Source organism: Mustela nigripes, chromosome 4, assembly GCF_022355385.1.
Source record: "Mustela nigripes isolate SB6536 chromosome 4, MUSNIG.SB6536, whole genome shotgun sequence".
NCBI classification, from domain to species: domain Eukaryota; kingdom Metazoa; phylum Chordata; class Mammalia; order Carnivora; family Mustelidae; genus Mustela; species Mustela nigripes.
Genome location: NC_081560.1, coordinates 163,894,513 through 163,908,782, shown reverse-complemented (window position 1 = coordinate 163,908,782; position 14,270 = coordinate 163,894,513). Strand labels below are relative to the sequence as shown.

Sequence of the window (14,270 nt, the reverse complement as noted above, 5' to 3'; positions counted from 1 at the left end):
TTTTTAATGTAAAATAATTTAAGATCTATAGAAAAGTTGCCAAAAATTAAAGATCTCCTATACCCTTCACTCAGCTTCCCCTTACCTTAATGTCTTACATAACTATAGATTATTTATCAAAATCAGGAAATAAATATGACAGTAAACATTTGAAAACATTAAAAGGGCATATTCACATAAAATAAAAGACAAAAAATAATTTCAAAACTGTAAAATAATCTCACAATTAGTATTAAAAAGTTATTCTGAAAACAAGGTTTTTTTGGTTTGTTTTAAAGATTTTATTCAGTTATTTGACAGAGATCACACGTAGGCGGGGGGAGGGGGGAAGAAGGCTCCCTGCTGAGCAGAGAGCCCAGTGCAGGACTTGATCCCAGGACCCTGAGATCATGACCTGAGCCAAAGGCAGAGGCTTAACCTACTGAGCTACCCAGGCACCCTGAAAACAAGGTTTTAAATACACAAAGCTTTAGTCGCCCTGAGAGTATTGATCTTTATTTTGTTAGTGTTCTAGGCATGGGAGAGAGTTTCCATCTTGGATTGATTTTTACTGAGTTAAGAATGTTTCTAAAAGCATCTTTAGATGGGGCCAATAGGGTGTAGGTTATTTCGGGTAAGCTCCTTTTTATAAACAATGAAAGTATTTTGTGTACTTGCTCTGATTTTTGCTTCCCTATTAAAATAAATATTGTTTTTGCTAATTCAAAATTTAGGCAATACATTTTGACAATATTCATATCTTAAAATTTTTTGCGGTGTAATTGATATATATCAGTGTAGAACATAATGATTCACTATTAATATTCACATCTTCTCTATAATCTTCTGTTAAAATATTTTAAATAACTATAACCTATAGCAAATATTAAGCCCTGGAGAACACTGGGCAAATATTTTTGGTTTCAAGTATTCAAATAATGGAACATTATTCACCCCTCGGAGCAAGATTTAACATTACACAGAATCATTTGTCAGGATTGCCAGTTTAAGGACTTTTTTTGCTTCTAAAACTTGATATTTCTTGGACAGTCACTTTATAAGATTTGTATAAAATGTGCTGTACAAATAAGGTTATTAATATTTATTTGATTTGCAGGCATGACTCACTGTCAGCAGCACGCGGGGCCACGAACACAAACACTTATAAACACACTCATAGCATAGCAACAGTTACAAGCAAAACTAACTGATTAGATCCTGATCGATTCTCTCCTGGTTCTGTCCTCCTGGTCAACCTTAATCTTTTACTCTGTGTGTCAGCATTTTCTGCTCTTGCTTTCAACTTGATGCAGTGGATTCCTTCGAACCAGTAACGTGTCTACCTTTATTACTAGGCTTTATTCTCACAGGAGAATTATGGTATTTTCTCGCGTGTTCCACATTTCTTGACTGATTTTTCTTTGGATTCAGGAAGACATACACATTTCCCAAGAAACACTGAGAAGGTATTCCCACAGGGAAGCACTGCTCAGTCCCAGCTCAGTTACCTGAAACTAATTTCAAGGCTTACAATTCCAGGGATGACCAGGATTTTGGAACCCCAACTATAATTTTGCAGGAGGGCTGTTCTAATTCTGACGCATTCTCAAGAGTCCTTTGGAATCTCACCAGCTTATTCTAGTGAAAGGTCTCTTTTTAGACTTCTCCCCTCGGATAGGCCCTGGGGTTTGAGTTTTGACCCCTTCTACTGAGAGGGTCCTTGAAATAAATGTTCCATTTTTCCTGGGACGGACAGATGCCCCAGGGCAGTGCCATTTCTGTGGTTTTTTACCTTTCTGGATTCCAGTTTTCCTTTGGTTTTGTCTAGCGCACTACCATCTTGTCAGTGTATTGATAGCTTTAAGATTTTTTTATATTTTCTCCAACTTTTTAAACTTTTTTTCTGTGAGAGGATTGACCCAAATAACCCAAACTTCAGTTATTAGAACTAAAAAGCCCCAATAGTTGTATCATTTTTTTAAAGATTTATTTATCTGAGAGAGAGAAAGAGAGAGAGAGAGAGCACACTCACCGGCAGAAGGAGGGGCAAAAGGCAGAGGGAGAAGCAGACTCCCCGCTAGCAGGGAGCCCAATGGGGGCTCAAGCCATTGATTGATCACAGGACTCTGGGATCATGACCTGAGGCAGCCCCCTAACCGACTGAGCCTCCCAGGAGCCCCACAAATCCCTGATAGTTTCAGATAAGCCATTATTTGGCTCTGAGAATTTGGGGTTTCAAATTTGGAATTAGCACATTGAGTCAGAGTAGAAGAGCAGGAGGCATCTCTGGTTATAGAGTTTTGGGGAATGAGATGCCGTTTTGCAGGCTTTACGATGGCATTCAATTCAGTCTCTCATTCGCCCAGCAAATGTTGGTTGAGTTTTTGCTGTGCGCCAGGCACTATGCTAAGGGCAGGGTAATAAACACAGATGTGCTCTCTGCCCTCAAAGAGCTTCTAGTCAAAACGAGTTGCTGGTTAGTAAGTTAAGGTCTATATCTAAAACACAGTACCTTCAAATCTGATAAATGTGTTGACTTCCAGAGCAGTGGAAACGTGTAGAGTTAACCCACAAACTTTCAGATTTCTTAGTACATACATCTATTTTTTTTTTTTAGTTATTAATTTTTATTTTATGGTCTATTTCTAGTTCTTATTTAAATTCAAGTTAGTTAACATACATGGTAAAATTGGTTTCAGGTGTAGAATTTAGTGATTTATCACTTACATACAACACCCAGTGCTCATCACAAGTGCCCTCCTTAATCCCCACCACCCTTTCAGGGCATCTCACCACACCTCCCTCTATCAATCCTTTGTGTTCTGTAGTTAAGAGTCTCTTAGGGTTTGCTTCCCTCTCTGTTTTGTTTTTTTTTTTAAGGTTTTATTTATTTATTTGACACAAAGAGATCACAAGGAGGCAGAGAGGCAGGCAGAGAGAGAGGAGGAAGCAGGCTCCCTGCTGAGCAGAGAGCCCGATGCGGGGCTCGATCCCAGGACCCTGGGATCATGACCTGAGCCGAAAGCAGAGGCTTTAACCCACTGAGCCACCCAGGTGCCCCTGTTTTTTGTTGTTGTTGTTGTTGTTGTTTTCTTCCCCTGTAGTTCATTGCTTTGTTTCTTAAATGCCACATATGAGTGAAATCATATGGTACTGGTTTTTCTCTGACTTATTTCACTTAGCATAATACCCTCTAGCTTCCTCCACATCGTTGCAAATGGTAAGATTTCATTCTCTCTGATGGTGAGTAATACCCCATGGTATAACTAGGCCAGTACACATCACTTTTAGAGCCCCTAATTAGGACTATATCCTATAGCCCTGAGAGAATTGTATTTCAGCATGTGACAGTTCTGTTCTATCTCTAGGAGTGGTTCCCTTGCCTCAAAAGGACAAGTACATTCATTTCTTTACTCAGCAAATATTTCTAGAGCACATACTAGGAGGCAGGCACTGACTATCCATTGATTAATAAAAAGGCCATAGTCACAGTATCATTCATGTTCCTGTAGCTCTTAAACTCTAGTGATACTGGCCTCTGTATTTACTGAGGTCACTGTTTGTCTTGTTGCCTCTGACTCATGGCCGTAGTTACTCTCTTATGGGCAAGGACCCCACATTCTGAATCAGGGCAGTGGATGGTGAAGTGTAGAGCCAGTCTCCTCCACATCAGGAACCTTGCTCCTAAGCTTCTCTTCCCTTTAAGGTATTGTGAAAAGGGATATTGACCAGAGACCCTCAGCATAATTTTAAAAGACTGTTGCAAATCAAATCAGAACATGCTTTTTAAGGACCGGAACATTTTCAGCAAGATATTGACTGAGATCTAAGGCCGACTAAAGAGAGCCATTCAGTTAACAAGTAGGAGAATTGCTGATTTGGAACAATAAGATCTTTATACTGAAGTGATATATAATATTCTAGACAGATTTTTAAAAATTTGAAAGTCTAGTTTTTCTACATACGGAAGCAATTTGTTATCCTGAAGATTCCTTGGAATGCCTCAGGTATTGAAAATTCATTCTCGGACACCTGGGTGGATCAGTGGGTTAAGCCTCTGCCTTCAGCTCAGGTCACGATCTCAGGGTACTGGGATCGAGCCCCGCATTGGCCTCTCTGCTCAGTGGGGAGCCGGCTTCCTCCTCTCTCTCTCTCTCTGCCTGCCTCTCTGCCTACTTGTGATCTCTCTCTGTCAAATACATAAATAAAATATTAAAAAAAATTCCTTCTCAAACTAGTAAAAGATAAGGGAGTTAAATAGCCAAAACTCTTGTGGTCTTTCAAGATATAAAAGTTTATGTGAAAGGATTAATAACCTTTGTTTCTGGTTTGTCAGTACGTAGGAAAAAAGCAAGTCTCCTTGACTTGTGACATCTGGTTCAGTGTGTTGGCTCAGTAAAAATTAGCTCCGTTACTTGTAATGGATTTTATCTTGGTATAAAACAGCAAACAGAGTCAGAAGGCATTAATAATCTATGTGAATTTAGGACTGAAACTACTTTTCCTTTTATGATAGGTCTTTTAACGTACATCAGGAAATGTAGCTTGAAATGGTTGACTTAGCTATAAGTAACCTGTGAATGAATCACTGTTCTTAACTTTGCAGTATGGCTTTGTGAGCATTTCCTCATCCCCAGCTCCTGGCAGAGGGGTGGAGAAACTGGACTACATCCAGGGATTTTAAGTATCAGTTTCAGATTTCACTGAGGCTTTGCTGGACCCAGGGAAAGCTGCCGCCGCCACCCCCCCCCCCCCCCCCGCGGCCCGCCTGAGTGCACCACTTCTAACCCTTCACTTTCCCAGACGTAGCAAGACTCAGAAAGACTCTGGGGCAGTCATTTATGCAGGCAGTATTGAGTTCCTGCTGTATTCTAAGCCGTGATCTCTGCCCTCACCGGGAGAGACAAACAGTAAGCAAGCAGAAACATGCATATGAATTAGAAGGCAGAAGAAGCTAAGAAATCAGGGAAGACCTCACTGAAAAGTGACATTGTGACATTTGAGTGAAGATCCAAATGATTGTAGGAAGCCAGCCAAGCCATTTGGAGGGGGAGGTAATCGTCACCGGCAGATGGGACAGCAAGGACAAGAGTGCGTCCCGTGTTTGAGGGACAGCAGGAGGGCAGTTTGACTAGAGCGAAGGTGTGGGTTTTATGGTTCATTATTGAGAGTAAGATGAGAAGCCACGGGAAGGTTTAGAGCAGGGGAGTGGTGAGATCTGATGTACAATGTTAGAGTCCCTCTGGGCAGCCTGTACCAGGACAGTAGACCAGGGATGATGCAGAGTGCGTGGTTCTGGGGACATTTTGAGTCTGAGCCTGTAGGACTTGCTGGTGGGTCGGGTGTGAGGTATGAGAGAAGAGTCAAGGATGACCCTGAGGTTCGACAACTGGAAAGACTGGAGTTGCCAGTAATTTCTCAGTTCATGGTGAAGACAGCAGGAGACGCTGGCTGCTGTGGGAGGTAGGACAGGGCAGAAGTCAGGAGCTCAGTTTTGGTCACATTGTTGCATCTGTAAGACATCTGAGTGCAAGTGTTGCCTAGGCAGTTTGATAACAGCCCTGAGCTCAGGGGGAGGGCTGGAGACGTGCATTAGTGACAAAGACATTTTGGCAGCACAGAGACATTATTTAAAGAGAAATTTACCGAGATTACTTAAAAAAAAATTTTTTTTTTAAGATTTTTATTTATTCATTTGAGAGAGAGAGCGAGCACGAGAAGGGGAGAGAGGCAGAGGAGAAAGCAGACCCTCCACTGAGCAGGGAACCCAATGCGGGGCTCCATCCCACCTGGGATTACAACCCGAGCTGAAGGCAGATGCCCAACCATCTGAGCCACCCAGGCGCCCCTAAAATTTTTTTAAAAATAAAGTGTAGATAGAGAAAAAGAGAGGTGGCCCAGGCACTGAACTTTCCCAGGAGCAGAAGGAGCTTGAAGAGTAAGGCGTTAATCGTAATTAGAATTAACCGAGCACTTACTACTTGTCAGACAATGTGCTGGGTCATTGAGCACTTTTTCTCATCCTCTACATTGCCCACATTTGACAGATGGGCAAGCAGAGATTGGCCCAGAGTGTCACAGTTGGTCAGTGGTCGCACTGTGGTTCGAATTCAGGCCCATCTCCTCAAACAGGCTGTGTGCTCTGTCCCTGGCTGTCCTTGCGCCCCACTGTGGTGTCCATGCATTTCAACTTCAGGAAAAACTGCTCCATCTCTGAGAGCAGGTGGTAGGACGCAGCACTTGAAAAATTCAGAAGTACAAGTGCTCATGGAGGAGGGATTCCGAGTGGCCCTTGCCAGCTTCCAAAATAAATATGCCGAGCATAACATTTTTTAGTACTCTCATTTGTTGAAAACTACAAGAGCATATATGTATTGATATGCTTTGAAAAAATATTTAACCCTTCCTCACAGATCCACTCCCGATGGCTAGCTTATCATGAAGTTGCATGAGTTTCCAAAATGCTTACTCATTTATGCTCAAGGTTCCAGTTTCTCTATTTGAACCCTCACCTAACTCCTAACCCTTTAAGTTCACCACTAGGTGAACTTAAATGCTTCTCACAGCCTGTCACATTAAAAGCATACGCACCTTTCAGATCACATCAGATTTCCCCCAAACACCTCTTATTTTCCTATATTCCAGCCTTTTTCTCCTTTTACAGTGCTCCCAGACTCCTGCTCCTGCCTCCCCTTCTCCCAGTTGTCTCTTTTCATTCGTGCTTCCTTCCTGCCTCTGTCGGGGAACTTACCTTTAGGTCTTGGGGGGTCTTTCCTCTCCTTCATTTGCAGGCCCTCTGTACACACCACCAGAGGTTGTAGCACCACAGACGCCCTCTGAGTAGCTTTAGCCAGAGCCATTTCCTTGACAGCTCTTTCTTAGGCAAAGAGGCAGCTGTATTGGATAAGGGCAGAAACCACATTTCCAGTCAAATTCATGTTCCCCGCAGTCCTGCTGTGTGCCAGGTGATTGCAGATCTAGGAGAAGCCCCGGGACATGCTGGTGTTTGCAAGCGGCAAGACAGGAAGATGGGCTAGCCAAGGAGAAGCAGGTAGTCAAGTGAGCGGGACTGATCCATTAAAGCGGGTGCATTGAAGAAGCCGAAGTGGCGGAGGGGGGGGGGACTGCTGGAACACCATCTCTTGAGGGGCTGGGCAGGAGCGGGGTCCAGTGAACCAGAGGAGAGACTGGCCTGGTCGGAGCAGAGACTGTTTCTCCATTTGAACAGGAGGGCAGGCAGAGTGTATGGGTACAAACGCACTAGGATGATAGATGATAGGGAAAGGATGAAGAAATGGTAATGATTTCTGGAGGAAAAAGGCAGAAAACAAGGTAGCCACAGCAGACTAGGGCCCAAGAACACATAGCTGTGTCACTGGGCAGGTGTGCCAGAGAGCTCCGAGCCCACATGCGGTCAGGAGAGGAGACAGCCCCAATGGTCTGTGGCTGCAGGGCCTGCAGGGTGCTGAGGGGAGAGAAGCGCAGGAGAATGGCTGGCCAGTTCCGCTCGCTTCCCTCCCCCCTGCTTCAGGCCGCTGACCAGTGACTGGAAACAGAAATCCCAGCGAGGAAGAGTATTCTGGCAAAGCCAGAGATGGAGTCATTTTCTGAAAGCCGGAAAGCAGACGGGATGAAAGAGAGGAGACTGTCTCTGCAGTGAGCTTGGGGGAGGACAGCTGTGCAAGTGGGCGCCGGTGCAGGGACTGCAGACTGGGTGGTGGCGTGGCAGGAGGGGCTCCTGGAGCAAACCAGTGTGATGAATGAGGGGAGCCAGACCCCTGAGCCCCCACCCCCGTCACTGCGCTGAATGGGGGCGGTGGCCGCAGTTACCCTCAACGTGAAGCATGAGGCTGAGCACCAAGGCCCGTCCTCAGGGGATCCTGCAGGGGCGCCTGGCTGCCTCAGTCTGGAGAGTCTTGGGGTCATAAGCTTGAGCCCCACGTTGGGGGTAGAGTTTACTTTAAAAAAAGAAAGAAAGAAAGAGAGAAAGGGAGGGAGGGAGGGAAAGAAGGAAGGAAGGAAGGTGGCATTTAAAGAAATGATCATTGAAGATGAGTACCCGAAGTCCCGGGGGATTGCCAGATACCGTGATGATTTCAGAGTGTCTGAAATCTTCCTCCTGAGGAGGAATTCTAAGGGAGTTTTGGCTCAATGCCACATCCCCAAAGTCAGAGCAAGTTCCAGGATCTTCCACCGCTTTCCGTACTTCTTGGTTTTGGGATACACTCGTAAACTGTTCCTGCGTGAGATATGCGGGAGGCAGAACAAAAATGTCTCAAATTCCGGGTAGTAGGAACTCCTCAATAATGATACTTTTTAGAATTAATCATGTTCCACAGAAATGTCATGTCTTCTGTGCTTAAGATGAAAGCATGACAACACGGGCTCAGAGAGCTTAGTAACTTCCCCAAGATTATCCAGCTGGTGAGTGGCAAGGGCTAGACTCGCACCCAGGGCTCACAGAGGTGCGTTCTTAACCCCTAAGCTAGCTTGCCCTCTCCTCTAGCGCGTGCCTATAAATTAGACATGGTTCCCGCCTGCACAGAGCATTCAGTGTAAGAGATGGAGATAAACAACTATAATAAAGTCACATGGATGAGATGAGAGAGAGACTTGCTCTGGAAGATGGCAAGAACCACAGGAAGCAGAGACTATCACTGGGGCAGCGCGTCTGTCACCTGACCAGAGGTGCCTACTGGCACAGTAGGTATTTGAGGAAAGGAAAAAGAAGTAGTGAGGAAAACAGCTCCATGGATTTTTTATAACTGGAAGAACTGGAGTCCTGGGGATCAGCTGTTTCATTTTACATATAGGTAGATTCAGTCCCGGAGAGAGTAAGAGGTTTGTCCAAGAGTAAACATATTATTGACAAAGTGCATAACCCTGGTCTCCTCACAGTTATGTTGTGTATTGTTTCACAAATAGGGATTAGGCGAAGGTTCAAGGAATCATTCCTGGGCATCCAGTAGATGACACACTAGCCAGAAGAGTCATCTTACCAAAGCCTGGCTCTGAGCCTGGTACTGCCCCTTGAATGAGGTAAACAGCATTCAGGTACTTTGGGACCTGCCCCAGTCTACCCCTCTGGCCTTATCTTCTGTTACTTTTTCTACTTACTCTGTCCTTCAAACTGTTCCCCATTTCCTAATTCTGTGGAAATTCTGCTCATGCTTGAAGGCATTGCTCAAAAGCCACCCCTTCTGCAAAATCTCCAGTTGCCCCAGTAGGACTCGGCTCCATCGCCAAAGCCATCTGTGTTTGTTATAGAGCTGGTCACATTGGATTTTCCTTTGAGTGTTGCTCCTGCATTGCAAGAGGCAGGGGCTAACTTGCCCATGTTTTCTCTCTTCTACAATACCTCACCTATAATGGGCGCCTAGCTAATGTTTCTTGATTCAAATAGGTATTTTTATCTGTACCTTTCTGCTTTCTAACCTTCTTCCCCAGTTCCTGAATATGCTGGATGATTGGATAGGAAAGAGATTTTTAAGAAATGGTCTTCATGCTTCTCTGTCATGGCAAGTTTCAAGGAAAGTGGGAAAGTCTACGTGTAACTACATTCTTCTTGGGGACAGTTTGAAAATGATCCGTACACCCAATCGGAGTAAAAAGGAAGTTCTCTTTCTTGCTCCAGTGGGATGTCCCCATGCGTCTACAGGTGGGAGTGGAAACCACTTGTGATTTGAGTGTATGCCAGCTGGTAACTTCACTCCCATAAAAAGCAAACTCTCAAAGGAGGAAGAGTTCTGCCTCTCACTAAGGGAGATCCACAGAGTTTCAAATGTCCAGGGAGTAGAAAGCCCAACTTGGAGGATGGGGAACATCCATGTGTTGTGCTGAGCTGTGCATGAAAACATGACTTATACCACTGGTTGATGACTGAAATACCTAAAGAGGCAGAAGAGCTATGGGACCTTACCTTGGCCTTTTAAAGGGGGCTGTTCTCCCTCACTCGGCATTTTTCTGCAAGACCTTTCGAACAGCAGAATGCTTCTACCTTCAGCATAGAAAGCAGCCAAGCCAGTCTGACCAGCTTGAGGGAAACACCGAACAAAGCTGCCAACTCCAATCACATGAACACTGGTTACTAATTATCTTCTGGCCTCTGTGGGGAAAGATATAGCAGCTTCCTGATTGGATCCTGAGGTTAAAATAGCTCCACATCTCTCTGTGCTCCAGCTGGAGGAGCAAGAAGAGTGTCTCAGACACTTTGGGAGACATTTTCAGAAGGACGGATACAGCCTCAGGCTAACCTGCATCTGTCCACATTTCAGCCCCGCCCAGGCCCATGGAAGAAGGAAGTAAAACGCCCATCTTTACGCACACCAAACATGTGTGAGACCTATGAAGTTAGAGAAGAAAGAGAAGCAGAGAAGAAAGGGCACTGGGGTTCCAGCTGGGAGTATGAAGACCACAGGAGTCTACAGAAGAGGGACCTTACAGGGCTGGATCGACTTTACAGAGAAGGCAGCTTGGATTCCAGACACTGGACCTTGGGGCAGAATCGGCCCTACAGAAAAAGGCATTGTGGATACTGGGCTTTTGAGCAGAGTGAACCAAGCTACGAGGACTGTGAGGAAGCGGAAGAAAGTAGAAAGGACTGTATGAACTACGGAAGTACGGCTCAGAATTGTGATGGTTACAAGAACTCAGAAAACATGGATTATGGGAATCTGAGCCCAGGGACTAAGGGTAACTGGCTTACAGGCAGCCCGGAAAGCTGGACAGCTGGAGGGTATGGGGACGTGAATGGCCACACAGATGGTCAGAATCTGAATGGTGATCCTGAGGTCTCCAAAGAATGGTGCACTCGCCCCAGTGGTTTGAATGATTCTGGGGGGAATTGTGGTCAACCTGAAAAGTGGCACATGGACCACAGGAATTTTAATTATAATCCTGAGGATTATGAAGAAGCTAATTTTTATTATAGAAACCGCAACAATTTATGTCAGGCTCCTGGGAATTATACTAAGGGTCGGTCTGTGGACTTCCCAGATTTGGATGGAGTGAATGAAGGTAAAGAATTTGTCAAGTTCTACGAAAGGGACAGAAAGGTTTATCAAAATGGTAAAATCTGTCCCAAAGCAAAGAGTCATGCGCTGGCTCCCAGTGACTTTGATATGGAAAATAAAGGCTACGATACTCTATTTGCAAACTGTGAGTATAAATTTCAGAATTACAGAGGGACAGATTCTGTGCATCAGATGAAGAATTGGGAGGATAATGGTATTGACAAAGCAGGAAAGACAGCGCTTGGGAGCAGAGGCACATTCCCGGATAGTCTGCAGGATCAGCGGATGAGAGGGGACCCGGGAGAACACCACGGTGGCATTGTTCAGGGCCCTTGGTTAGGGAAGAATACTTGGCATTTTGAGGAAGAGAAGAAAAGAAATGGCCTGGAGACTTGGAAAAGGAATAGTTGCTACCGCCGCACAGCCCCCAGCAGCCTGAGGCGCTCAGAATTTGTGCAAAACAGAAAGAAAACCCAAGGTATGAACTCAGCCATCCTTTTGAGAAGGATACAACATGAAAATAGATAAAAGGGGTGGTTATACCAGGTACTAGGAACACTCATGCACTTAAGGAAACTGACCCTCAAAATTCTTATTTAAGTGTGTCTTGAATGAGAACAGCCTAAGAGATTTAATCCTTTTGGGAGGCACTTCATGGAGCAAGACCATATATAGTGCTATACATATGCACCGTGGCCTCCAGAAGGAGACCCTATTCTCATGTGAACTTTCCTTTCCTTCTCGGTTTTGTCAGGCATCTCTAATCCTAAATATCTTTCTATTCTTACTGTAATTTTTTTTTTTTTTTTTTTTTTTTTTTTGGTCTTCTGGGGATGGCAAGTTCATTATCCAGGCACCAAGAGATAATTTATTTTCCTTCTCTCAATCCCTATAGTGTAGACATTAGGGAAAAGAAGATTTAACTTGTTTTATAGAGTGTTCATTTCTTGACATTCAGGAAACTTGCACTACAAGATTGTAGTGCAATCTTGGACTACAACTCTTCTGGAAATCAGAAGATGATATTCTGCATAGTGCTTTGTTCAAGCACACAAGGCTTTGTATATTCAAATTACTCCATCTCCTTTAGCCCTAAACTGAGTTATCTGTAACATGAGTATTAATTGAGTCTTTTGTAATGTAGAGGTTCTTTCTTTCTTGCCAGCTTATCTTCTCCAGGTCTCTGAAATGAACTATGTTTGTTTTATTTTGTTGTTGTTTTTTATAATTTCTGGACTCTCTGTTAAACCTTTATTTTTATTATGTATGTGCTATTCTCCTGTCAGGCCAACTTTCTGGTTGCCAATTTGGGGGAGTGTAGGTTATGGTTATGACCAGAGGATAAGGTGTAGAGTCACAAAATGTGAAGGATCTAGAAAATCTATTGCACACCTTCCTCCTAAGTGGAAAGTCTCTCACCGAGATCTTCAGAATATGTTCACTCTTGGCGGGGGCACGGCAAGTCCCTGGTCTGATATCCCCTAACTGTTGATGGTTTATCCTGTGGTTTTCCAGCACAGTCTAGACTAAACTAGAATTTCCAGGACATTGTTTTGGATAAATCAGGCTCCCCACCTGCATTTGTAAAGATAAGAATGAAACCTACCTGGTTTTAGTTGGGAGAATGAGGTATTTAGCAGCTAGCCACTTTTTCTAGATGCATTTTTGCTCTGAGATGATAGGGATTGAATGACCTCTAAATTCCTTCCAGCTCAAAACAACCACAACAACAGCCACCACTCCCCCCCCCACACACACACCCAAAAGTGGTTCTATGATTCCTTAAATTGGTTTTTGTATTGGTCCTATTCCCTTTCCCCACATCTGTTCCTTAGATGAACTTTGTTTCCTATCTTTAGTTCCTCATTGTATTAAGCCTCTTAAGTGTAATAAATGTGTTTTACTCTCTCTGACTTAATGAGAGTCAAACCCTTCTGTCCAGAGTGGTGAAATTTGCCCTGTGATCTCTCTAACAGTAGCTCAGTCCCACCTTCTGTCATTTCCAGTTTCAGAACTCTCTCTGTATTCGAGGACTGGAGTTTTGATGGTGCGTTCGTATTTCGCTCAGTTGTCACCCCTTTTTTGTACCTCTAGAATCCTCCTTAACCTGTAACAATCTTAGTCTGCCCGAAAACCCTTTTGCTTTCTACCATACTTTGCTGGCTGTCTTACACACACACATACCACTGCCCTTCCCGAATGTTACAGTTACAACATGTAATTCAAGAAAGAAACAAGTGTGGGAGTCTGTCTTCTGCCCTGAGTTCACATCTCAGCCCCATCATTTATTAATAATGTAACTTCAGGTGAATTACCTAACCTCTCTGAGCTTTGGATTCCTTATTTATAAAATGAGGCTAATACTACCTGTGTTGGTGTGAGAACATAAATAAAGCACTTAATGACATGCCTGGAACATAGGAGGTGCTCATAAATTATGAGTTCTTTGTCTCATGGTGACCCACCTCCCCTCCCCCTTATCATTTGCTCTGCCAGCCTGTCACTTCCAGGTCTCCTCTCTCCTGAGATCCAGATGGATGCCCCCCACCATGGGACATCTGCCCTCAGACCCTGTGTCTGCAGGTGTGATTACCCAAGGGGAGTGCCCTGTCCCCTCTGCCTCTTCCACTCTCCCCAACCCCCCATCTGAGAAGCAAAGCCCCATTTAATGGCTGCTCCAGCCTGTCTCTTGAACTAGAAACCAGGTCCTTCTATCAGGACGTGTCCCTTCCCTCACCTGCCTTATCAGTCATTCTCCTCTGACAGCCTCAGTCTTACGTGTTGTTAGGGCAGGTCTCTTTGCCCTTAGTCCTAGGGTGCGGCCCCTCGTCCTGGGAGGCGGGCCTTAGTCCTAAGGTATTGCTCTTTTGACGTTTCCGTGGAAAACCAGAGTGTTTATTGAACCTCCTAAGTTGAAGGGACTCACATTTCAGGCGGCGTCTTCTTGGCTCCAGACCGTTGTGAATGAGTATCCGCTGGGCTCTTTGGCGTCCTGCTGTTCTGCTTTCTCCCGGCTTCCTGGAGTCTCAGCACCTGCAGGCAGCGTTCAGGGATTTGAGGGGAATTTCTGCACAGATCTTGGGCTGCTGTCTGTGTGGCTCCCTCTTTTCCAGACATCTCCCTTAATATCTAAACACTTCACAGCCCCACATGCGAGCCTTTGACTCTTCAGCTCAAGAAAATTGCCAGCTGTTGACTTAACATTTTTGCTTTATTCTCTCCCCACCCCCAACATTCTGGAAGACTAGGGATTGACTTCAGGGGATAAGAATTGGGGAA

At 44.6% G+C, this 14,270-nt stretch overlaps 1 protein-coding gene across 3 annotated transcripts in view; it reads left to right on the top strand.

Annotated features, from left to right (window-relative positions):
* Positions 1-14,270, top strand: part of DNMBP (dynamin binding protein) — a 104,888-nt gene that overhangs the window by 51,234 nt on the left and 39,384 nt on the right. The window contains exon 1 of one of the 3 annotated variants that reach the window (XM_059398335.1): positions 10,169-11,469. The exons of the other annotated variants lie outside the window; for them this stretch is intronic. Within the exon in view, the coding sequence (XP_059254318.1) occupies positions 10,311-11,469 (1,159 nt within the window). The 5' untranslated portion in view covers positions 10,169-10,310. Of the gene's footprint in view, positions 1-10,168; positions 11,470-14,270 lie in introns of those variants that run through there. 3 annotated transcript variants of the gene reach the window in all.